This window comes from Macrobrachium rosenbergii, chromosome 42 (genome assembly GCF_040412425.1).
Source record: "Macrobrachium rosenbergii isolate ZJJX-2024 chromosome 42, ASM4041242v1, whole genome shotgun sequence".
NCBI classification, from domain to species: Eukaryota; Metazoa; Arthropoda; class Malacostraca; order Decapoda; family Palaemonidae; genus Macrobrachium; species Macrobrachium rosenbergii.
This window is the reverse complement of record NC_089782.1, coordinates 9,158,080-9,185,997: the sequence shown is the minus strand read 5'-3', so window position 1 is coordinate 9,185,997 and position 27,918 is coordinate 9,158,080. Positions and strand designations below refer to the sequence as shown.

The 27,918-nt window shown below is 34.0% G+C and overlaps 1 protein-coding gene across 50 annotated transcripts in view; it reads right to left on the bottom strand.

Annotated features, from left to right (window-relative positions):
• Positions 1–27,918, bottom strand: part of LOC136827934 (ankyrin-2-like) — a 790,256-nt gene that overhangs the window by 276,791 nt on the left and 485,547 nt on the right. For 30 of the 50 annotated variants that reach the window (XM_067085453.1, XM_067085409.1, XM_067085415.1 and 27 more), the window contains 2 exons: positions 21,138–21,584; positions 18,896–18,964 (listed from right to left, as the gene is read on the bottom strand). The exons of 1 other annotated variant lie outside the window; for it this stretch is intronic. In XM_067085453.1, coding sequence (XP_066941554.1) covers positions 18,896–18,964; positions 21,138–21,584 — 516 coding nt within the window. Of the gene's footprint in view, positions 1–129; positions 148–18,895; positions 18,965–20,074; positions 20,177–21,137; positions 21,585–27,918 lie in introns of all 50 variants that reach the window. 19 more of the 50 variants (XM_067085417.1, XM_067085406.1, XM_067085412.1 and 16 more) reach the window with 4 other exon arrangements.

The following is a 27,918-nucleotide window of genomic DNA, read 5'->3' as shown; positions in this document are numbered from 1 at the left end:
CTACAAAAAACATTAGTATTCCATGACACATCAAATGATACACGATTAGTGCTACAATATTCATTATTGCTAAAGATAAATATTTTGTAATCCCATATCTAACTAGCTAATTTCACAAACAGTACTCACGTTTTCCACGAAAGTTTGCTGTTATATGAAGCGTGCAAGAAAAGTTAGATACAGTTAGTAACTACCTGCACAAAAGCTCCACACAAAACTTATGGATCCTGGTTAGCGTTTGTAAAGAAAAGACAGTTAGCAATACATATAAGGCAATGAAACACTGTATATCTATGGAACATGTTAAATACATAGTGGATAAAGCACTGCCACCTTTCTGGAAAAGACAAGACACAGAAGCCTTCTAAACCACTGCAAAGGAAACCCTATATTCATTTGCAACTTACAGTATATCCAAAACAACAACAACAAAAGCAGAAGCTGACCTACAATTGTACCCATCAATTTAAGATTTGGCCTCTTACAAACCTAAATTCTCTCTCTAAAGCAAATTCACTACTTAGGAGTAACAAAAAAATCCAAATTTGCCAAAATCAAAATATGTAGTCAATACATAGACCTAATAGGACAAAACAAATTTATGAAATCCTATGATCATACGTACCATATATTTCACACTCCAAACAATTACATAACAAAAAAAATACTGAGTTTGTATTATGTAATGAACTATGTGCACAATATATATATATATATATATATATATATATATATATATATATATATATATATATATATATATATATATATATATATATATATATATATATGTATATATATATACAATATGTATAAAGTTATATATGTGTATTTCATGTCTGGCCTGCCACTAGTTGACCCAAATGTGAATAGGTTAAGACAGCTGGGGTCAAGAAAAGAAAAAGTCATGGTGCTACTGACATCATCCCCAAAGACTGGCTGAGAATCAAAAGGTTTTGCTCCTCTGGAGCCAACTCCATTACACGGAAACAGCCATATGGTGAGGAAAAAAATGAAATGATTTAACTTATGAAAATGACATAAACAAAAGACAAAAAAAAAAAAAAAAACTGACAAAAATAAAATTACATAAGATACAAGATGACAAGAAAATATAATTTATTCTTAAAGATATAGATACAAAAGGATGCAGATATGGAAAGGAAGCAAAATTGTGAAGGCAGCAGGGAGGCCTAGCTCACAAAACCATTATGAAACAACTTTATCTGGACTTAAGACCAGGTTGCAGGTTATGACCTTTAGGAGCTCTCACCTTCACCACTTCATTATCCTAACAATTTTGTTCACTTCTTACATGGAGATAGGGCAATACAAAGAAATAGGATGTACTGGCATAAGTGACACAAAAGACAATGAATGCACCCTTTTGGCCATCCATCATTGGCTCTGCAACACAAGTGACATGAATGCCAAGGGATATAGAAGGGGAGACCACTGTATGCTACTACCTAGGCCTAAGTTTTGGCCATCATATAGCCATATTATTTTTGTTGATTTTATAATTTTTTCTCCATGTAATGCTCTACATTAAAATTTGATTGAATGTATTACGTACAGATTATGGCATTGCACTGCTTTATCCTTCTCCTTCTTCTTCTTAGGTAGCCTGCCCCAGTATTTCTAGTTATGATTTTGCTCTTACTTTCATGGTTTTATATATATATATATATATATAATATATATATATATATATATATATATATATATATATATATATATATATATATATATATATATATATATATATATATATATATATATATATATATATATATATATTATATATATATATATATATATATATATATATGTATATTTTGAAGGTATCGTTTGCAATTACGGAAATTTGCTAAAAAGTGAAGTAAGGGTTTCACTGCCAAAAAATTTCACAGCCTCTCAAAGTTGAACATAGTTTTTCAAAACTTAAAAAATACTTAAAGAAATTGAATTTCATGAAGATCAAAGCAAAATCAAGACCAAGAGAAAGAACTTCCTTTTCATCTGTTGTTAAATTTCTGTTAGAAAAATTAAAAATAACTTTACTACTATCTCGGTGTTGACGTTAATAAGAAAATATATAATAGTAAAGTTATTTTTAATTTTCTAACAGAAATTTAACAACAGATGAAAAGGAAGTTCTTTCTCTTGGTCTTGATTTTGCTTTGATCCCCATGAAATTCAATTTCTTTAAGTATTTTTTGCTTTGATCCCCATGAAATTCAATTTCTTTAAGTATTTTTTAAGTTTTGAAAAACTATGTTCAACTTTGAGAGGCTGTGACATTTTTGGCAGTGAAACCCTTACTTCACTTTTTAGTATATATGTATATATATATATATATATATATATATATATATATATATATATATATATATATATATATATATATATATATATATGTATATATATATATATACTAAATATATATATATATGTATGTAATATATATATATATATATATATATATATATAGTATATATATATATATATTGATAATGTATGTTATATATATATAAATATAATATATATATGTATGTAATATATATAATATATTTATATATAATACACAGAACAATTGTGTATATAAAGTTAATATATATATATATATATATATATATATATATATATATATATATATATATATATATATATATATATATATATATGTATATATATATATAAATATAATATATATATATATATAATATATATATATATATATATATATATATATATATATATATATATATATATATATATATATATATATATATATATATATATATATATATATATATATATATATATATATATATATATATATGTATATAAATATATAAATATAATATATATATATATATGTATGTATATATATATATATATATATATATATATATATATATATATATATATATATATATATATATACACACACAATATATCTATTAATAAATGCAGTTTAAACATTTCAAGAAAAAAATTAAGATCTCATAACTTCTGACCAAGGTTTGTTTACAAGAATAGTTTTGTGAATATTAACTCACTAAAGGCTGTTAACCTTCACCTTTAGATTCTTTACTATGACTGTATGAAGGATCTACAATCCAAAGTTTTAGCAAAGAAAAATGTAGTTTTTCCTTCTATGGAAGAAATAATTTTCTATCTTGCATTTTATAAACAATATTTGTAACTTCATAATCATACTATAATTTTCACTTTTAGGATGATTACCAACGAATTTACACTGCTGAATATACCATTTACCATCTGTTTAAATTTCCCTTTGGCTGTAAAAGCTGGCAAGATGATTGAGGGGCAATTATAAGCACCCATTTGCCCATCATGTATCCATTATTGTCCCTGCTTTTAATCCTCTCACTTTCACCACCTATTTATGTAGAATAGAATTTAGATCAAAGGCCACGCACTGGGACCTATGCGGTTGTTCAGCACTGATGTGGAAATTGAAGTAGAAAGGTTTGAAGGTGTAACAAGAGGAAAACCTCACAGCTGCACTATGAAACAATTGTTAGGAGGATGGAAAGTTAAGATGGAAAAAAGAGGATATGAATAGAGGTACAGTAAAAGGAAGAATGGGGTTGCAGCTAGGGGCCAAAGGGATGCTGCAAAGAACTTTATGTAATGCCTATAGTGCACCACATGACGTGCATTGACGGCGCTAACCCCCTATGGGTGTTATGTAGAAACTGACACTTGTACTGTTGTGTATAGAGTGGTGAAGGTAATTTCGGTGAAGGTCTGGTCCTAAGTCCAGGTCCTCATATGTTATAGTTATTTTGTCAGAATCACCTTTTATTCCTGTTAAAATACTTAACTGTTAATGAATTACTTTACTCTATGTTACTCAATTAATCTCCTGCCTAAGATTTTTCTCATTTATTTCCTTCTATTTTTTAATCCATTCTTTCCCTTATTTCTCTCCTACTTGACCTCTTTATTTTCTCTCTTTCTTTCTCTCCCCCACACACATTATATATGGGGACTGCCTGTACATGTATATACCTGTACTGTGTGTGGTCCTCTACATTCATATGAGTTCCACTTCAAGATTTCATTTGTAAGTTCAAGTTCAAAAGTCCAACACAGTTAGCCTGGGCATCCACAGTATAATGTAGGCTATGCTGCCATGTATATATACAATATACCATTGTGTAGGCTAAGCTAATTCTTGTTTGTTATTCAATTTCTCTTTGTACTGAATTATCATAAGTCACTTTGCATGAACCTACAGAATTAGCTGATATTAATAATTACTATACCGTGTATGTAAAAGGTATATTTTATAGTGTAGGCTTAGCCACCATATATGTGTACAGTGCATGGTACCGAATACCCTAGTGTAGGTTAGGCTATGTTCGAGATATGTTTTGGTATTTCTTACGTTTTTTCCAACAATGGTTTTTTTTGGAACCTAACCCCATCATAAATAGGATAATACCTGTATAAGCATTTTTAGTTTGTTTTGGGTGTTCCAACTATCAAAATAGGCAGTTCTAAGTGTTTTTAGAAGGGTTCTAAGTATTCGCTGGTTTTAGCTATTCGCGGGGGGGGGTTATGCATCCCCTGCAAATTAGGGGGGTTTACTGTGCTAACCTGTGTTGTACTGGTATTTAATATATAATGAATGCTGTAATATGACTTCTTCCTCTTATGGATTTTGCTTTGCATTTCTTCAATACATATAACTGTCTTGCCTTATAAATATATATATATATAATACATTATACATATACAGTCAACCCCCGCTATTTGCGGTCTCACAATTCATGGATTTTTCTGTTGAACTTATCCCCAAATTATTTGCTAAAAATTCTGGGATCTGTGGACTTCATTGAGAAATATTCATTAATTAGTGCATTTCATGTTATTTTCATGTCTACATACATTTTTTATGATAAAAAAATTATTTAACTTTCAAATATTAATATTAAGATTAATACAATTAAATAATAATAATAATACTGTACCTGTAATAATACAGGTAATAATAAGTACTAATTTTCAAATATTAGTAAGATTAATAATATAATAATAATAATAATAATAATAATAATAATAATAATAATAATAATAATACTGTACCTATAATAATAGTAATAAGATTAAATAATAATAAGAGAGAGAGAGAAACTTATGTGGAAAGAAACATGTTTTTAGCTTTGGCTAGTAAAAAACTGGTTCTCTCCCCTCCATAGGTTCAGGAGGGACCCCCTTTACAGTACATAAGGGACCTCCTTATAGCAAACCCTGTTGGTAGCTGAGCTCCTAAACTGTTTTTTTTTTCACCCATTATATATACGATGCTCAGAAATGATAGGTATTGAAACAATATTAACATGATTGAAATTATATTAAAACTAAATTAAAGTAATAGTAAAATTATACTAAAATGACATATAATGTTTTAGGATGATAGTTTAAGGTATATTTGGTGTTTGAACTGTTATAAGCATTTTTTGAGAGGGTCTTTGGTGTTTGAAAGATTAAAATAGAGAGTTATAGACATTTTTAGAGGGGTGTCAAGTATCTGCGGATTTTAGCTATTTGTAGGGGGTTGTGGTCCCTATCTCCTGCGAATACCGGGGATCAACTGTATATGTATATGCATGTGTGTGTGACATATATATATAGAGTATGTATGTATATATATATATATATATATATATATATATATATATATATATATATATATATATATATATATATATATATATATATATATATATATATATATACTAATAGTTTTAGGGCATACTTTTTCTCTTATACAAATTTTGTTAAAAGCAATTGCTTTAGTGGCATCAATAAGTTTCTTGCAGGTATCTTCACATGACAGTGTTTTTTCTGATTCTTGTTCGTCAATTTCTGGTGAAAAATACACAGACTTCCTTCTTCCATTTACTGATTTTCGTCGGGACAGCTGTTACACCTTAATGGCATTATCAAGCAACTACTGACTTACAACGTGGCCTTTCGACTTTTATATCATCGTGTGGGGAGCATGACCTTGAGGTCTGGTTACTGGTCGGTCAAGGGATTAACAGCTTAACCATTTCAGGGCGTTGTTTTGGGTATAAAGAACAAGTGTGATCACAAAAGTGAAAGTTTAAACGTGGTTAAATAAATATTCAAAATATAACACCATGTGCTATGTTTCCTTAAATATGTGTTTAAAATTTAGCATAACCTTACATGTTAGCTTGCAAATACATAAAAAAAAAGGTACAAGAATAAATATTATTTTATAGCATATGTAAAGGTACACATAAACAAATGTCTGTTTATAAATAAATGTGTATAATATTAAGTTTGAGTGTATGTGTGTGTCCAAATGGTCTATGCTGATTAATGGCTGGAGGTTTGTGTTGGGTGGGGCCACAGCAGCTTGAGCATGTTACTCGGCCTTCGCTGGGTGCTCTCGTGTCCTCCAAGGGGCACGATGTACCTGGTGGTTTGGGGCATGCTGTCTGGTCCCTGTTGGCTCATGCATTTCTTCTCCTGCTGGAGGGGAGTATGTGGTCCAACTCTTGTTGGATATTCAGGGTAGGTTTCTGGATAGTAATGCTTACCGCTTTGGATATTAAGAGGTGACCATAGTTATCCTCTTTGTGCACGACCTGGGTGCTTTCTATCAGCTCTTGTAGAGATGGCTTCCTGTCATGAATACCTATATAATGTTGATGAGTGGCCCCTTGATTTCTATGAGCCAGTAGATGCCTCCAAAGGGTCATTTGTAGTGTGCCCAATGTAGTTTTGGCTGTGAGATTTACACATCTCCTCTGGACAAATGAATTTGTAAACTACGTTCATGCACATCTCCTTCGGTCCCCCCGGTGCGGTGCTGTTCTTCATTATTAGGGCTGCTACAAGGTTAGGCGTACTGTAAATTCTGAGCCTTATTTTGTGGTAAGGGGCTTTTGGGGTTAAGCCTCTGTTTACTATCCCACGTAGTGTGCAGCAATCCTCCTTGTATGCAGACCTATAATGTAGACGATGTAAATAATCAGGCTCTCCTCCCTTTTCATCGTCGTGTTGGATTGGTAAAATTTGTCCATTTTCTTTTTTATTGCAGTTTCAATAATTTGATCTGCACAGCCATTGTTTGTCAGCAACTGGAGAATTCAGTCAAGTTCGTTGTGTATGTCTCTCCACGATGTGCTTTGTACAAAGGCTCTATTGACATATGCACTCACGACAGACTTTTTAAATGCGTCCGGGCATTCTCCTCGTGCGTTCAAGCAACGGCCAGCGTTCGTTGCTTTTGTACACATGGTCGTTTTAAACTGCCCTTCTTGTTATTTTACCATGACATCAAGAAACGGTAGTCTTCTGCTGACTGTGCTCTGTGGATGATGTTGAGGACCGAGTTTCTTTTCAGAGCATCTGCTAGTTTTCTGACATTATTGGTTTCTTTTATTGTGACAAATATATATAAACATATAAATATAATTATACATATATACATAATACAGTAAACCCCCTTATTCAAGGGGATGTAACTACACTTTTAGCTTAATATATATGTAATATATATATATATATATATATATATATATATATATATATATATATATATATATATATATATATATATATATATATATATATATATATATATATATATATACATACATACATACATACATATATATATATATATATATATATATATATATATATATATATATATATATATATATATATACACATATGCATGCATACATATGTATATAAAGAGATGAGGCCTTTTGTCTTGTGCCCTTTATATTCTATCATTGTACCAACATGCAGTATTCTGGTTGAGACAAACTAGAAGAGAATTCTTTGAGATTGGTTGGTCTGTCTTATGGAGAACTGGGGGGACCATGAGAGTAACTCCTTTGAGGACAACTAGTTGCTACGCTATCTAAAAACCTGAAGTCACATGGTACCAAACTTCTACTGGTTATTTGCTTGTGGTGTTTGCTTATACAGAAATCACATGCATCTTTGATTTTTTTAGCATACACATTCACACGTGTGTGTTTGTGTGCATAAATGTGTGTGTGTATATATATAATATATAATATATATAGATATATATATAAATATAATGTATATAAATATATATATATATAATGTATATATATATATATATATATATATATATATATATATATATATATATATATATATATATATATATATATATATATATATATATATATATATATATATATATAATTTATGTATAAATATATATACATACTAGCTGACCAACCCAGCACTGCCCAGAAAAACTCTGAATGACATTCAATAAACTATCTCTCTCCCCTGCTTTATCCTCCCTAACACCCCCAAGTTTACCGTCATTTTTTCTGTCAATTCATCAAAACTCCCACTAAAACTTACGTGTACACAACAGTTTGTGGGCGGAGACAGTCCACCCACCAGAACGGATGAACTGATGGTATTACCTAAATATCTTCTGACAAACTAACAGGTAATTGCATGTGTGGACAGGTTATCGCCAATTTTGACAGTTTGCCGTTGCATTTCATCTGGGAAGCATCTCAAATGCTCTGATCAGATTATGAATAAATTACTTACTGATATTCATTTCACTGATAGACCCATCAATGCTATTTGTAGGCTGTTATAAGTCCAAATCATACAATAAAAATCTAAAACAATATTTCCATGTGATACGGACAATTTGTAATAGGCCTAGGCCAATGATGTCTTTTTATATGTTACTATATTGAAAGTAAACTTCATTGTCCAATTAATAAAAAACTTAGCCGATCCCTCAGTCCTAATTTAAACACATTCATCAATGCTGTATGAGAATTGACGTCTTTTTTGTATGTCTTTACCTGTACAGTACATAATTTTAAATTGATCTAATTTTACCTGTACCATCTACAAACTGTAAATGCGCCATTGTAAAACATAGACATATAGCATTTCAGAACAAAGAGGAAGTGACAGAATAAAGAACTTTTTAAAAACAAGGTTAAGAAGACTTCTAAAATAGATCAGTGCAACGGGGGGAGAGAGAAATAGTATACTAATCTTCACACTCTCCTATATTCTTACATCAACCATTTATTTCTTTCTTTAAGGGTAATGTATTAAGCTAACTTTTAAAAGAAATTATAGTAACTTTAATTTCACTTAAAAGTTAGTTTCATACTGAATTTCCATCTTTTGATATCTAACGTAAGAATAACTTGTATCTCTCTCTCTCTCTCTCTGTCTCCATAATAATTCATAAATAATTTAACTTGATATTTCAAGCAAGGACAATCTCTCTCTCTCTCTCTCTCTTGTGTGTTATTTTCTCAGTGTCCATAATAACTGATAAATAATTTCACTCTCTTAAGTAAGGACAACCCTTATCTCTCTCTCTCTCTTTCTCTCGTTCTTATTTAGTGCTCACACATTTTTACAACTTATTATTTCTCTGTACGTCTTTACCTGTGCAGTAGATAGTTTATTATTATTACTATTAAAATAGTTTAACCAGACCACTGAGCTGACCATCAGCTCTCATAAGGCTGGCCCGAAGGATTAGGATAAAATGACAAGTCTAGGCTAGAAGCCTGGCACTGGGACCTAACAGGTCACTCACCAATGATGAATGAACGAAAATGAAAATAAAATTAAAAGCTGTAAAAAGGCATACGCTTTCATACTGGAACACACTCACACAACAAATACATTTATACTCATGCTTCCATATATACTCACTAAAAAGCTATATTAAAATTTAAAATAAATTAAGTAAAATCATAAAATTTACTCGTTTTAAAATTCATTATACTGACTGATTGATTTTTTATGTTTTTTCAATTAACTCGCAGCTTCTCATGAACATTAAAATGGGTACTATTGAGAATGTTGAAGATTCCAACAAAATTTCTTTTATTGGTCTATTTCCAAAATTTGATAATCGCTGCAGGTTATATTTTGGACATTCACACAGTACATGCTTAACTGTCATCAACACATTGCAATCTGGGTATTTGGGAGGAGGGCCACATGGACTGTTCATTAAGCGTCCATGTGTCAAACGAGTATGGCCTATTCGAAGACGCATCAGAATTACTTGTGCGTGTCTCTCTCTCTCTGATATGACGAACTCCATTTTCCAACACTGGATTTTATCTGTTTTAATTTATCATTTTCAGGTTCTTCATTCCACATATTTTGCCATATTTTTACAATGACTGTTTTTATATATCTTGTATAGTTACTAATAGGGATGTCTACATTTGCTCTTGTTATGTGGACCGCTTCTTTAGCTGCTTTAACCTCTACCGTCTGCAAAGTGTAAATGCGCTAGTGTGGCAAATACATTCTAAAATATACAGACATAATAACTAAGAGTTGTGTTAGTCAAAAGAAAAAACACTGTTTGTTCATGAAAAGATTTATTCAGTGTTTAAACAGAACAACAGACTGTGCCAAACAGAAAACTCGTCTTGACAACGAACCTAACTTAAAAAGAGTAAGTCTTTAAAAGAAAAAGACTTGATATTTATATAATATATATATATATATATATATATATATTAACTTTATCACATACACAATTGTTCTGTGACTAGATTTACTAAAAGGACCTAAAAATAGATCAGTGGGAAGGGGAGAGAGAAGAAAGAAATTCTCTTCCAACTCTATTTTTATGTCAACCATTTATTTCTCTTTTAAAAAGAATGTATGGAGGTAATGTATTATGAGAAAGCTAACTTTTGAATGAAATTACAGTAACTTTAATTTCATTTTTGTAAAGTTAGGAAGACATAATAATCGAGGAACTATGATTAAAAGCAGGGTCATATTCAGTGTTTAAACTTTCTCAAATAAGCATTTATTTGCATTTTTACAGACTGTGCCAAACTTACATTTTCGAAAAAAAAGGGAACTTTGATTTAGTCAAGAACATTTCTAAGAGACTCCTAAGTAGGGATGAAGTGCTAGTGTTAGGAACCTAACCTCGAAATGTGTAAGATAAGAACAAAAATGGGGATGAAGCAGCTTTTTGCAGGGGCCATATTAGGTCGAACAGATTCGTGTTTCGGAGAGATCAGGCCCTTGATAGGTTAGGAAAATACAAGGACATAAAGATTTGTAAGGCAGACAAAGGGGGCGGTTGTATAATGGATGCCGTGATATAAGTTATTGTTATATATATATATAACAAAAAGTAAGGGAAGCGTATAAAAATATTAGAACATATAAAATCAGTGGAAAGTCCAGAGATCCCATATATTTATGGTATATATTATAGAAATAATATATATATTATATCCGATATATAATGTGGACTGTTTGTCCAAGAAAGCTATAATAAAAACTATTATATATATATATATATATATATATATATATATATATATATATATATATATATATATACACACACACACACACGCACTACACGTGTGAGTGTGCTAAAAAAAATCAAAGAAAAGATGCATGTGATTTCTGTTCATGCAAACACCACAGGCAAATAACTGACAGAAGTTTGGTACCATGTGACTTCAGGTTTTTAGATAGCGTAGCCACTAGTTGTCCTCAAAGGAGTTACTCTCATGGTCCCCCCAGTTCTCCATAAGACAGACCAACCAATCTCAAAGAATTCTCTTTTAGTTTGTCTCAGCCAGAATACTGCATGTTGGTACAATGATAGAATATAAAGGACTCAAGACAAAAGGCCTTATCTTTTTCTCTACGGCTGCCTAGGATTTTCCTTTATCCCTCACACACCAATGTGGCACCAGCATGTAAGTCAGCATTGTCCCTATTACTTTCTTGGTTTCTGCTGAGCGAACCACCTCTGCAGCTTCCTTCCCAGATTATTTTCCCCAAGCTCTTACTTCAGTCACCATGGAAGAACTAAACTCAGAAGCAAGTTAAGTACAAATGTTTAAGTCTTAGTGAAAAGTTTTAGATCTTTAAAATTTTTAACTGGTAGATTTATATTTGCTAAAGCTGGGAGGCTGTGGGTCTCCCACAATGTGAGAAGTTAGGATAGGATCGCTAGGCTACTCTATAGTGCCGTGCTGTTTTTCTTTTTTCCTGTCTAACAAAGTGATATTTAACAATAATGCAATATTAGACATTATGGTTATGGAAACTCATTAGTTAAAATCTTTTTAACACCACTAGATAATTTTAGGCTAGCCAGAAACAGGAATCATGGTAGCCTGATTTCTCAATTACAATAGGTAGCCATGATAGTTCTCAATTGTGCTTGACTCTTCCAATCCTTGGCGTTTAGTAAAAAAGCTGGCTTTTTATTTGTAGTATTTGATGATGAAACTAAATGGATTTTAGGATGCAGAAAGTTCCCCATTTATCTTTAATATTGGGGGACTTTTATCAAGTTTGAAAAAAAATTCATTTTACAGATCTGCTTGTAACAGATGTTACTCTGCTGTTAGTGACATCACATTCAGAAAATTCTCATGATGCTTGCTTTTTCCAACAAGATTATCATATTTACATTTTTGTAAGAGTGAAATTTGGCAGGCAAATTAAAATCTTACATAAACCTAGTTTATATAAAATTTGGCACAATAACTCCAACAACTTATACTTTAATTATGTACCACATAGTAATGTAGCCTGTAACATTTACCTAATGCTTAAGAGTTAGACGAGGTAAACAAAATTATAATAATGTACAGAAATAGGATTTATGGTATCCAATCAGTTTTGTCTTAAATGAGTCGAGTATCATTTGTGCGAAAATACTTTTATGGTAAAGTTATGGTAGTAATTATGAATTATTATTTTAATACAGTATTACTGACTTATGGATATGACCCACTGATCATGATACAATACCAAATATACTATGACTACATACTTGTGACCAAGTCAGCCCGTTTTATGTTGTGTGCGCTTCCTATACAAAGGTTAGCACTAGATTGTTTCTAATGAACACTTGTTCTTTTTATCCCTATAGGGCTGCTATTACACAAGATTCACAGATGATGTGCGCTGCAGCAAATTGCTCAATCCACTTTTGCCCATGGGTACGGCTCATACCTCCTGCTATGAACACAGCCTTGTAGGAATAAAGGAGAATTTGGTTGATCACTATACAAGTGTGAAATATCCAAAATGCTCCTGGCAGCAAGCTTAAATGGTGAAAGAGATCTCTTTAAGCAATTGCCATGAGTTATAGGTTTCAGTAGGGGTATGGAAGGAGACTACATCTTTCCGGCAGAACTCCGGCAGTGTTTTCTTCCCTCTCCGAGCAGAATCCATGCTTGGGCCATACTCAAAGGCATTGGTTCGTAGAACCTCTGTCGTCGACCCCTCTAATGGAGATGAAGAGTCTCCTTGGCAGAAATATCACTAATGTCAGACAGGAAACCACTGAAACTGCCGCTCTGGATTCGGAAGGCCCAATGACACGGTCTTCTGCTTTACATGAAAGGGATACCTCAGCTGAGAATCCTCCCTCTCCCATGCAGCAATCAGATACCAAAGGGGATCCTGATGAGGTTCACCCAACCCCGTCTGAAGTCTGTTTCTTCTAGGGGGTCTAGGGATTTATCCAGGACTTCTAGCCTGCCGGGTAGTGGTGATACAACTGCTTTGGTGCACTCAGTTCATGCAGGTGCCTGTGATAGGGAGTAGTACTTTCAGAATTCCAAGAGGAAATTATGAGTAGTGTCCAAGATATCCTTGCTGCTGAGTGTCGGTATATCAGAAATGCTATCCATGATTCCCAAGAGGAATCAGGTTAGTCCTGGATACCGATTAGATGTAATGTGTGCAAATTTCTCAGCCTTTAAACAAGAGAACAGAGAAGCTGCACAGTCTGTCTGGGCAGAGAATGGTTCTCTCATCGAAATACTCAGGTCAAGGGAACAGGGTAATAAAAATCCCAAGTGCTAAAAAGAAGTTGAATAAGTTGTCTAGATCCCTCTTGAAATCAGAACAGGTATTAAGAGACAGTTTAGCCACCCCAAGAACTCCGACTGGTGACAAGAATATGGTCAGTTCGGACTATAAAACTTCAAATCAAAATGTAGTATGGGCACCAATATCCACTGTTGACGATACTGATAACCCTTGGCATGACTCCTCAATATGTATCCTTTTACCATAGGGAAAATACCTTATTAACAAAAGGAAAACTATGGTTGGGGTTGAACATGTAGAATTTCAAGACAGCACCTTTTCCTAATACTGAATGGTGGTTGGTCCCTCCTTCAACAGGAATTCAGAAACTGCTGAAGATGTTTCTCCTTCCTAAGAATATAGAAAGGAAAGTCACAGAAACAATTTTCCAGTTTAATGGAAAACAGAACACAACAATTTTAGAGAACCAATACCCCCTCAGTCTTGTGAAGGCAGATTTTCAGAATTCTGTGGTAACCGGGAAGCAAGAGTTAATGGCAGATATAAAGCCATTTGTCTCTGCCATCCCAGTATCTGATAGTTCTACAAAGGAATGGGCAACAACTATCCATTCTTTTGAAAGAAAAAGCTCCCTTTGAACATGCTACCTAGCAATCTGAGACCCCTATGAGAAAAATCTCAGATGGGACAGCCATGGCTGACTTTCATGCTAGGCTTCACCTCCTTAATACTGTAACTTCCACTACTATGCTGGACATAACTATTAGAGGGCTTCAAGAATCTTCCCGAACAATGTTCACTGCTGTAATCAAAATGCTTATTTTGACCCTGTGGGAAGCACTCTGAGACTTTCTGGAGTGTCACATTAAGGCTCAGAAGGAAGCATTGGTCGGCTCCAACATTTTGCTCCCCAATGTAAACTCCCTATTACATCCTCCCCCTTCCTATAGGAACGTTTCTGAAGAGTCTGTTGTTGCTCAGCTCACTGAACAAACCCAACAACAGAACTGTACAATGCTCTTCTTGGAAAAGGGAACCCGAGAAACAATAATCACAAGTTTCCTCTTCCTAAGCCAAAGAAAGCTTGGTATGAATCGGAGCCATACAAACCTCCAGTGACTCCTAAAGATCCCTCCAACAACAGAAGAGGAGACAAGCAGCAGCAGCACCCCTTTCGAAGCAGACAAAGATGCTCAAACTGTAGAAAAGGAAAATCAATTCCTGGACTGCCTATTAAAGGCAAAGGAAGAGGTGCAGCCCAATAAGACTTACATGGTTGGGGTCATCTCCTTTAGTACTGTACATGTAGTGGCAGCCCTCCCCTTGAGGACATAGTAATATCTTCAATGGGCTAGGGTGGAAATGCACTCACCCTCCCCTCCTCTAAAGGGGTTTTTCCAAAAATCAGACCCATCCTTGGAAAAATATGTGCAGAAGGCCTTCTTAAAGGGGGCCATAGAGAAAGGCGAGCTTATTTGCCACCAAGCATGTCTCTTCAGCATCCCCAAGAAGGAGTCCTCTGAACAAAAGGTGATTCTCGACCTGTCAGGTCTGAACGAACACAATGTTTGCCACAGTTCCAGATGACTAGTGTTGTCCAAATACACTTGCTCATGCTGCAAGGGACCTGGAGCATCTCTATACATCTGAAAGATGCATACTGTTATGTCCTAGTCGCTGTTCCCTTCTGTCCCTTCCTGGGGTTTTGGATAGGGAAGGAAATGTACAACAGATTTCAAGGTCATGCCTTTTGGGTTAATCATTGCCCCATGAATTTTTACAAAATAAGCAGCAATAGTTGCCCATGAACTCAAGAATGAATTCAACTGGTAGCCTACCTAGATGATTGGCTAATCTGGGGAGCCACAGAGAAGCATGCTTATGAAACCTGACAGTGGTAGTCAACAGACTGGAGTCTGTTGACTACCACTATGTATCAGTAGGTGGTATGGTAAGTCATGGCCCCTTAGGCACTTCAGTGGAAATTCAGGGACCTTCTTGATGTGGTGGTCATACTGAGATATTGCCAGGAAAGGTGCAATAATCCTGCAGCTGGACCAAGCGTATTTGGGTAAGTCACCTTAGAACTACAAATATTGATATATATATATATATATATATATATATATATATATATATATATATATATATATATATATATATATATATATATATATATATATATATATATATATATATATATATATATATAAAATACATATAGTGTATATATATAATATATATATATAGGTTCATGTGTTGTTTCCTGTTCTTTGCTGCCAAACCCTAATGGGTACTATCTGGAATAAAGAATATGATTGGTAACTTGTGACTCCATCTTGGACAAAAATTTTATCTGGGTTGTTGGGATTGATTTATTAGGAGCTAAGCCATTTTGTCACCTGCAATTTTTGTATGCTCCTTTGAGGAAGAACAGCAACTTCACTATCAAAAAACAGGTTTTGACATAGGAAACACCTACTTTTGGTAGCTGCTGTGAGTCCTCAAACCCACCCACTTTCCCTGATAAAAAGTCAAGGGACTGGGGTGAACATTTACTTTGCACAGACCTGGCGTAAGTAATGAGGAAAATGGCCAACATATGTGCTGCTGCCACATCGGTATGTGAAGGATGAAGAAAGAGCCTAGGCAGTCATCGTACACAAAGAGATAGAGACTTTTTGTCTCGAGTTCTTTATATTCTATCATTGCGTCAATATGCACTATTCTGGCCGAGACCAACTACATAGAGAGAATTCTTTGAGATTAGTTGGTCTGTCTTATGGAGACCTGGGGGGACCATATATTTCTAAATATTAAGAAAGCAGTCTCATACCATCACAAAACCATTTCTTCTGGACTAGTAATAAAATTTTTCTTCCTATATTATAAGCTCCTTTCTATGCACCAGATATTCTTGTTTTGAAAACTCTTCTAACATCTTAAATCCAACTATGGATCTGTAGATTTTCTTAATATGTACTTTTGGCCAGCACTCATCTGTAGTGTGAGAATATGTTCACCCTCCTCATAAGAAGTCCACAGAAGGAGTGACAATAGCACCTACCTACTGGGGTATAGTTTACAATATCCTTTGCTTAGCATACTAAATACAGTACAATACTAAGTTCTTTGCAGTGTCCCTTAAGGCCCAATTGAATCCAATAACAAGTGCTTTTTGTATGAGACTTTTGAGAGTCAAGAAAAGACTCAGTGGTCTTGTTAAACTGCCCAATTATAACAATGATAGTGCAACTCACAACCAATAAATCACTGGGTTCTACAAAAATGCAAAATTTGGAAAATCAATATGGCTATCAATCATTTTCAAAAGAGTTATGTTACTAAGTACAAACTAGAAGCTTGTTGTGATAATGAACATTTTTACAATAAGAATTAAGAAAATATAGCAGAAACTCCTACCAAATTGTAAATAGTTTAAACACCTTAAAATGAAAGATTAGCTAACACAGCATAAGTAAGTGGCCAATGCAAAATTTCCTTTTTAAAATATGTTTCTTGCATACATAACATATTCCATTGGAAGTTCAAACAGTGATTAAAATACATTTAGGCTTCATTTATTTTATACAGACTGTGTTCCTTTTTAATGAAAAGTGTAAGTGTCATTGTTAGAAATATTGTGAGATATGTCTGAGTTCTTGTCTTGGTATTGTTTCTCAAACAGTGAACTTACTAAACAAAGTTTAGTCTTATTAGTCATTAGGTAAAAAAATGTGTTGATCAATAAAAAATGAATAGAATAATGAAGATAACGTCTAGTAGCATTGCTCTCAGCACAGTAAGGAAAAACAGAAAAATAAAATATGACCCCAGCATTCAGTCTCTTGATACTGATCTAGCTGAGACATGCCAATTGCAAACAAGACATGCTTTAACTCTAAGAAACTTTCAAAATGTTTTCCAACTCTTGACATAAGCTGTAGTTTGGCTAACAATACTTATCAACCAGTAACGTAACTGAACTATTTGTGGAAGTTCCATGCACACAGTTTTTAGGAAAAAAAAAAAATACAGTAACAAGATAATTCAGAGAAATATTCTTGATGTTCAGTAAATATTAAGTAATTTGGTTAAACTATTTAATAATAATAATAATAATAATAATAATAATAATAATAATAATATTCTCATACCATAAACACTTGGTAACTGTAACTTTTCTAACAGTCTGTGACAAATATGTTAAAACAGTTAAATTTTAAAACTTCATTCTCTTTGAAAATGTCAATTTTCAAGATGTACACTGATTGCAGACATGAAACTCTTGCCATGACATTCACAACAAGAACTGTTTATAATGAAATAAATTCCAGAGGCATATATTACCCAAGTCCAGCATTCAGTCAAGAGTTGAAAAACTGCTACAGTAAAACATATACTTCAACTACAAGTCCGTTACTTAAACTGCGCCTTCCCTAAACATCATTATAAACTTCTTAAAGTCACTTGAACAAAAAATGATGCATTAAGTTAAACATTAAAATAAAAAAAAGGAAATGAAAACCAGACAATTAATTTATCAATATAGCAATTACATATTCTTCAAGATGAAAACAGAAATTGCATCACTTCTTATCCACAGGAAATGTCACAGCACATGTCAAAAGGTTTGCCAATTCTGGCTGTGGCTGTTGGAACAATGCCAGACCCCTTGTCATGCACAATGTCATCAGGGATGGGCAGATACAGACAGGCAGATGATGAGACATCTAATAAGAAATAACTAACCATCTATACACAGCCAACTGTAAAGTTTGTTGCTATGAAATGTACATCTAATGATTAAAATATGAACTTTTGTTTTAGCATTTTCTTGAGAAAAGCATAAAATATGTTACACTTCCACCTACAGGACTTAAATCAATGGTTTATAAAATTTTGCAACAAACTTTAGGATGGTAATTTTTTTATTTTTTTGCTATAAAACAATTGAGACAAGGATGCATGATGTGAGCGTGCCAACCTGTCGCGCCACATGCCCGAGGTGTTGGTCCCAGCCGATAGACAGGACGCAAGGCTGTTCAGGCTCACTCTGCAACCCCAGGGACAATGCAAATAGGCTTAGAATTAACAAAGTTGAATAGCAAACTGGCACTCAGACCTCACAGTGAAGATCCCTTTACAGGAACTATACTGCTATCTAAGAACTGGTGCAAGAGTGGGCATTCAAACATTGTTAACTTTGACTTATATTCTTCTTCCGTTGTGGTGCACACACAAGGCGAACTTAGACATTTGCAAACTAAGCCAAAACAATAAAAAACATTTCACAAGTACTTAAAAAAAGAAGGGTTATAATAACAACACAAAAGCAAATACAAAAAGAATTGCTTTATATCTTATTAATGAGGCAGAGCCTAAAAGAAAATACAGTGTTGATATAAAATGCGAATACATGTATTGTAAAAAAATCCTGTCAATACATTTATAAATGACTTACTTTCAAAAATAAATCTTACAACCACCTGATGAAAAATACACCAATTAAAATATTCAAACAAACAGGCAGCAATCACATTCAAGGGAAAGTAAATTAGCTATTCAAACAAAAAGCAAGGTACAATACTAGAAAAAATAAAATAGTCATTACTTATGTTCAACCATTGTGATGTGTGAAGATAGAGAGAGTAAGTGTAGTAATGAAGCCCACCACAATACCTAGCCAAAACTGAGCCAGCTGGGGACACTTTCAGTTACTGTGTGTCTCTGAAGCTATTTTTGGCAGCTGGCAGAAGCGTTTTCATACATGATCTCAGAGTCTGGCTCCACAAGTGGCCATTTTTCTTTACCATATTCTGATTAATAAAGAGTACCCCTTGCAATCACTTATTTATTTTTCATTTTGAAATAAAAAATGGAAAAGAACATAAGTGTAAAGCATCTGCATATTATGCTAATTTGTAAGGGCTCTACAAATCAAAGCTTCCCTAAGCAAAGAACATTTACCATAAGTAGATTGTTTACAGCATGAATAATGTTAGTTATTTAGTTTCTTAAAAAGGAGGAACATTTATATTTTAAGCTAAAAAGTTCCCTACACATAGCACTATTTTGGACAAAGAGATCTTCCCTGCAACAGCATTATTCCCACATATGGAAGCATGTGGACATTATTCATTTTAATTTCAACTGTCCTGATTACCTTCGAAAGTAAGGCCAACCATTCTCCGGTGTTTCAGAGTCGGTGAGAAATGAGTATACAGATGAACGATTGCCACTTCCTAGGCTTTGATAACTCTTGTAGCTGGGACAATCAAAGACAAAACTTCTGTATATTTGGTGTGGATGAGGCCTACACCTTCATTTTACTAACATAAATAATTAAGTATTTATTACTCCTCAAACCAAATCATGTATTTCTTACGGAAAAAGCTAGATATTAATGGCAAAACTGTCTACCTTTAGAATAAATAAATGTAAGCAAACAGACAAAACAGTTAATGCATTGGAGCATTCAGTTCCTACAAACACAAAACCAACCATTGCCATCAGTGCAGTGCCAATACTTTAAAATAAAGCAAAAATTGAAAAATGAATATCCTGCTGATCACAAAAGTACTACAGCATAAGTTAACCCCTGAGAACATGACAAGCACATAAGGCACAGGAAGGAAAATTTTGTGAATAAAGATTTTATCTTTTAAATGCTAATATATTCACTCTTATTAAATGGAAAGGAAAACACACAAAACCTACCATCTGCAAGCACTAAATTCTCATCAAAACATTTATGTAACTACTAGTAAGGGAAAATATTCACCCAACTCAAACAGATGAAAAACTGTAAAAACATAAAAAATTAAATACCACAAAATGCAGTGCATAAATGTTACTATGATTTGGGGAGAGGATAAAGGGTTCTCAAACCACGCAAATAACACTTTTATCAAATCTGAAAGATACCATCAGGAAAGCTTTACAGAATAATAATTTACCTAAAACACGACTTTTATCAGTACCTTTGCCATGTGAACCATTTCAGCTAATATATTTTAAAAATCACAGCAAAATTAAACACTTGAAAAGTCTGCTCACAATCAAGCAATACATCTTGATAAAAATACTGTATTCATATTATGGTCCATACAACATACTCGTCTTAACAGATGAACAGTTAATCACTGGAATATTTCTTAATTATTTAAAATGGAAAAATACTTAAAGCCTTTCCTAGTGGTAGATACACAAATGACTTCTTCACATACCCTTCCCACCCAACGAGCATCTCAACTGCCTTTTCAGGTTCTGCTGGGACCTGATCAGAGGTCATCTGGCCACTAATGATTTGATCTGTCATAACTTGAGGTGCTGCATCCTCAACAGCTGTGCCCTGAACAACAACTGTACCAGCAGCAGTTGTACCTTTGACAGATTTGTCCTTCTTAGATTTCATCTGAGGAGCTGCCCCCTTCACATTAGTAACTTCAGCAGTTACAACCTGTGAAGTTGGACCTTGAGCAGTTGTGCTCTTGCTACCTTTACCCTGGCCTGGTGCACCCTGAGTTTTTGAAACTTGACCTTGCATTTCATGCTGAAGTGGGCCTTGATTTACTTGAGCAGATAACTTAGAGGCCAGCTGAGTGGTGAAGATCTGTGGCTCTAGCACAGCCGAATCAACAGTTGTGTTGAGGGTGGTGTTGAGTGACTCCGGCCTAACAACCCCAAAACTTATTAAGCATTTTAAAGAGTAAGCTAATCATGTGTTAATTTGAGGATTTTACAAAATGTCCTCCCAAATTAAATCAAATTAAATAAAAAGATGTGAAAAACACTTAGAGTTCCAGGATTTCATGAAGGGTCAATCTGTAAACTTAAGAGCTACAACCATTGTATAGCAAATTAATCTTTGAGTGAAGCCCTTTATTCTATAGCTAACCAGTAAAGTACTCATAATCAAACAACCTCCCTGTAAAACCAAAATCTGTAAACATTTCCAACTTATTCATAATCTGTCACAGCTTTTCAATTCTTATCAATGAAGAAACACTAACATACATACATTCAGACATGTGAAACTACAGTATTTGATAACTTCAGATAATGTTGAATCAGGGGTATATTACAATGTAATATAATGAATTAAAAAAAGCTCAATAAATGTAACATAAAAAAGTGAGCTTAACTCTTACAAATAACATTTAGATTTATGGTTAAGCTTACAGCATATCAAGTGAACATCTTTCAATAAACTACTTTATGCCAAAGCAGACAAAACATGTGCACATAAATCAATATACATACAATATCTGAGAAAGAGCATGGACCTGCAGTCTTGTTAGTAAGCAGTAAAAATACTACTAACTGATTTATCAGTAAATTTGTGCTAGTTTAATCTTGAGACGAATCCACTTGATATAATAATGTATCTTACTCCTCTAATATTTAACTATCCAGACCAAACATGAACTCAAGTAACTGAATGTACAAGCAACTTCATATATCAAAGCATGGATAAAATTCATTTTTTTTAATAAAGTTAATTTTTTCATTACAGACCCACCACTCATATACAACCCACACTTGTGGTCTTCAAATGTCCCATGCACTGAATGCTTTATTTGACAGACAGAAGAAAAGAGGTAGTACTGCGAATGCACCACATGAATCCTTAAGTTCACAACATGTGTGTCACTTCTTGGTACATTTCCCAGTTTTTCTTATCCTTTTAATCTCTGTTCACTTTAATATATCATATTTACTGGAAGTTGGCTAGTTTAGAGTTTCACTTTCATAAAATTTCCAAATGAGTTTTGTGACTCCCCCATTCATGGAATGTAAAAGTACATTTTCACCACCTTTGTATGAGGCATGATGGCAACTTTATGCGTGGAGTTTCAGCAGTTTCAACTTTGTGAATTAGCTTATGCTGTCTTTGGTAACGCTCTCAATCCAGATAAACATACTACAGTACACCTTCAAATGTAAACACATGCACCTCTCATGACAAAAATCTTATGGCTTTTTCAGTTATCAGTTTATATTCTAAGGTTATGGAGAATTACTATACTGTACTACAAAGGATGAAGCCAAACTACACAATCATAGTTTTTCATATCCATTCCCTTGATGGATTCTATGAAATTTAAGCTGCCAAGCTGCCAATTCCTCAACACTGGTCATTCAGTGCTTAAGACAGTGAAAAGAGGGAGCTGGAGTAGTTGAATAGCAAGACAAATGAAACCCAGAAAATAAAGATGAAGTAAAAGGATTTAAAGTTGGCTCTGGGAGAAAATCCCACATTTGTACTAAGAGGTAATACTGTAGTTAGAAAAGTTAAACAGCAAGACTGAAGAAAGGAAACAGGAACGGAGGTAAAGTAAAAGTAAGAGTACAGTAGAGGCTAAAAAGCAGGTGCAGTTAGGTGTCAAAGATTCTGCAAACACTCTATAGGCCATCATGAGGTTCACTGACAACACTAATTCCCCTTAATAGGGCATTCCCTTTACTGCAAATGGATACATATGGTGGATTTATTTGATTTTAAATCAGCACTGCAGTGTTATTAGTACCAGAGCAATTTAGCAGATTCCACTTTCAGCCCTGTTACCACTAGTAATGCCCATTCTGGTTTCCCTGAGCTGTTTCAATTTTTAAAAGTATAAAAAAATTATATTTGATGTGAATTAAGACATTTGTTTGACTATATCTACTAAATTTAGTTTTCTACTCTTTACTAGTTATACACTTTCTACAGAAGCTATCTAACTTAAAAGTTGTTATTATCCAATGTTAATCTTTGCTTTTTCTTGCTGGCAATTTCAGGCTTTGGAAATAGTCAAACAATAGCATTACTTTCCCATACTATTTTGTTCAATGTCATAAAGGTGGTTTTTCTACCACTACAATGATGACTAACTGACGTGTTATTGAGGAATAATTATCACTTCATTGCTAAAATTTTCAGGACACATTTCTTGGATGGCTGAAATATCTATATCAAAGTAATTCTTTTAAAATTGCTATGCATTTTTAATGTTTCTTTTTTACCTATGGTCACTGTTTGATAACGGTTTCAGCCAACTTTTCGTATGGTCTGGAATACTAATTGAAAGATCTGTGAGGCTTAATGGAGGGAAGTTTTTACATGAATAAAAGGTTTATATGGAAAAAGTAAATTGAGTTTCATAACAAACTGGATTTGTTTCAACACAAACCCATCCCTCATATAATCACATTTGCTATTTAAGGGGAGCACTGACTCCCTAAGGCCCCATTATAAAGAAAGTGCTTATAGCCACCTTATGAACAATGGGATTTGCTTCAAATTTTTACTTCTTCTTCTTAAACTAATAATGAAAATTCTCACATGGGGAAATTTACAAACTCAACTTCTCAGTTAATTTTTTTTGCATTTGAAAATTTTTTTAAAACTTCAAAAATAATATGCCAAAAAAAAAGTTTCACTAAAAATTAATTTCCCTCTCACAAAATTAAGACAGTTATAATACACTATAAGTTTCATAGAATTTGGTTCTATCTTCTTGGAGATATAAGCATTTATTTTTGAAAAAACAAAGTTTTGAGAAAAAGGCAAAAGAAAAAATTTACGCTTATTTTGTAATAAGTACGAAACTATCACAGTTAGAAGGTTGATTCTTGCACTGAAATTATTTTGTCATGTAAGAAATATGCCTTGAAATTTACAATACAATCAAATGAATAGAACTGTGCTCTCTCTTGATTTATGTTACCTAAAATTTGCATTTATGGGGGGTGCCGACATCATAAGGCCCCATTCTATAAAGTAAATAACTTTCTACCTGATGAATGAAGGTTATTTCCTTCTAACTTTTACCACTGATTCTACGAATAAAATACTGAATAAACACAAGTCTTGTTTCGGTCTTCTTGGAGATTGAAGCATTTAGTTTTGAAAAAAAGAAACTTTTCAGGGAACAGCAAAAGAGCAATATTTCTGGACTCAAAAAGGAGAGAAAATAAAAATGTTTAGATTACTTATCCCTATAAGCCATTCTCTCTATTAACGCTACCACTAGTGAAAATGGGATATTAATGGGGAACAATTATTTTTGAATAAATTTTACTTATCACATTCATTTTCCATGCTTTTTTTTACAATCTGTTGTTCACAGTGCTGTAAAAACGATGAACAAAGTTGTCCATGAACAATCTAAACATTCTTTTTTAGCAATAACGTTGCTAGATATGTTTATTTATGCAAAAAACTGTCGATAACAGTCCATAACTCACTTGGGCCTATCCTGAATTATTTATACAAAAGTTTTGTACAAGTCTTTTCATGATTTGTGGTTCACAATGTCATACAAGCAATGAATAAAACTGTCAATAAACCATTCTCAAAACTTTTTTTTAGCATTATCACTTCAGGATATGTGCATTTAGACATAAAACAGTTTAACACTGTTATAACTAAAATTTGATAATTCCTCAAAATTCAGCTAGTGGTGTGCCCCATATGAGGAAGGTTCACATTACATGCAGTCCCTGGTTATTGGTGGGGGTTCCATTCTGACAGCGTGATGATAACCAAAAATCACCAATAACCGCGATTCTCGGTTATATGCACCCCTGTTAGCTAAGTATCGGCACCGATAAGCAGAAATCGGTGATTTTTGGCACTGAAAACTGCAGATTTTCATCGCTAGACAAGCGCCATAAAACTGGATCGCAGATAACTGAGGACTGCCCGTACTGAAATCTCTCAGAATATAGACTGAGACTTGCAGAATCCAGAGATATATATACCTTGGGGACAAAAATAGATGATGGACCAAACTCTCTGGATAACTTGAGGGATCAAGAAGTGAAGAGGGGGTCCAAGTGGGAAGAAAAATAATTTTTTTTGCACTGAATAGCTGCTAGTAAGCCTGGAGGTCTACATCTCTAAGGACACCACAAATGATGGGATAAGGTGAAGATTCCTGAGAATTCTCCCCCAAAATGTAACACATGCCCTGCTGGTAATGCGTACCAAAGAATCTGTGTACATTCATTTATAGTTACATCCTTTAATTATAACCATAATTTGGTAAAAATTAAATAGCACCTTCATGTCCCTGCATTTGGAACAGCACTGGAATCAAGGTTAAGTTTAGAAATTTAAGGAAAGGAAAATGCCACAATTTTGCAGACTAGACTTACCTGTGCAGCACTGACACCCATCAAGCCTGAGCAAATAAGATATGGTGTTTCTAGAAATCTCTTTCCTGAAACAACCCATGGAAACTATCTACAAGCAAAAGTGACTGCTCTCACTGGACAGAGAACAAAATCCTCTTCATCACTGAGTAGGAAGCAAGAAAAGGCAAGGAAAAGGGTGCTTTCGAAGTCACAGCTTCCTGGGATTTGAGTCTCGGCTACAATGTCAGCTGAAAATGCAAACCAAGGGAACTCCAGCTCTTAACTTATATGACACTTCCATACTTTCCTGAATCTTACTGAACCATCTCAACCTCATAAAGCCAGAAGACAGACAGTCCTTAGTGTTAGATCCATCAATCTTGCAATGGTTAATACAGCAGTTGAGTAGGGTTTCTTTAAACCTGAGACAAATCCCACTTTGGAAACTTGGATAGCAATAGATGTCTTCTAAAAATATTGGATCAATGATCAATCTTGTATGTCCGACTTTTCACATTACCCACTACAAAATTTGTTCTATACTGCTTAGTTGATGTTGATAGCTGAAGTTCTACAAGGTCCTGTGATGGCTTTGTCTGCTTTTGCAGGATACCCACAATTTCCAAGGCAACATAGGAAAACCTCCCCACACAAAACTGCAACATTTTCTGGTACCTTTGAAATCTTCAAAACTGTGGCCTGAAACTTGCTCAAGACCTCTCTGAGTCAAAATAGCAGGAAGGTATATCCATCTGGCTACCCAAGAACTTATTGGTGCATCTATCTTCCATGCTTAGTCTAGTTGAGAAGAACACAGTGAACTGTAAGTCTGCAATGGAGGCTCAATATAAACAGGTCCAGTAACACTAAAGAGCCCTGCATATCCTTGGATGTAGCAACCATTTGGACAGAAGAAATGCTTCCAACTCCTAATAGTGTTCCAATAGTGATGTGTGTTCCTAAGATGAACCTGGGTATGAGGACAACATTATTGGCCTTTGCCCAAACAAGATTTCTACCATGAGGTGACAGTCTCCAAACTTGTGCTCCCTGATTCTGCATATGAGCCACTGCAATCAAGTTGTTAGTCCTCACACCACAAGCATGCCTCCTAATGAACTACATGTACTGGAGGCCTACTAATACAGTCTTTTAACTTAAGCTGGTGTGCTGCCTCTTTTTCTGTTATGACCAAATTAATGTTGCCAATAGGTGTGTTTCCCAATCCAGATTTGAAGAGTCTAAAAATGACAAAACTTTCACATATTTAGAATACTAGTCCCTCAGACTAGTTGTACTTAAAAAATTTGGTGTCTTGTATCCTGCCACCATCAAAAATCTTAAAGGAACTTATCCAAGACTTTGATTGGAAAGTTATCTAGCTGGGAAACATCTGGCCAGGTTTTATCAGATACAACAGCAGAGATTGTATTATGAAGCAACTTTTGAGGTTGTGTTTCTGTAAAGAGACCACATGCCTGATCATATATTGCCATAACTCAGCCAGAGAATTTTGGATCCAGCCCTCTGTTTGATAAACTAGAGCTTTCATTGTGTTAATGTCCAAGTCCATTTTTGTAGCCATTGGCAATGGTGTTAGGTCTGACTCTACTGATGATAAGCAGGTCCAATAGATGCTAGGACTTGAATAAGGCAGTACAGTTGTCATACCATTTTATCAGATGTTGCAATCACCAGTCATTCATCAAGGTACCTACTAAGTCTTATGACAATTCTGTGAGTCGCACTGTCACTAGTATATGGAATGGAATGGAATACAGAGTTTAGGCCAAAGGCCAGGCACTGGGAGCTATGAGGTCATTCAGTGCTGAAAAGGAAATTGAGAGTAGGTAGGTTTGAAAGGTGAAACAGTAGGAAAACCTC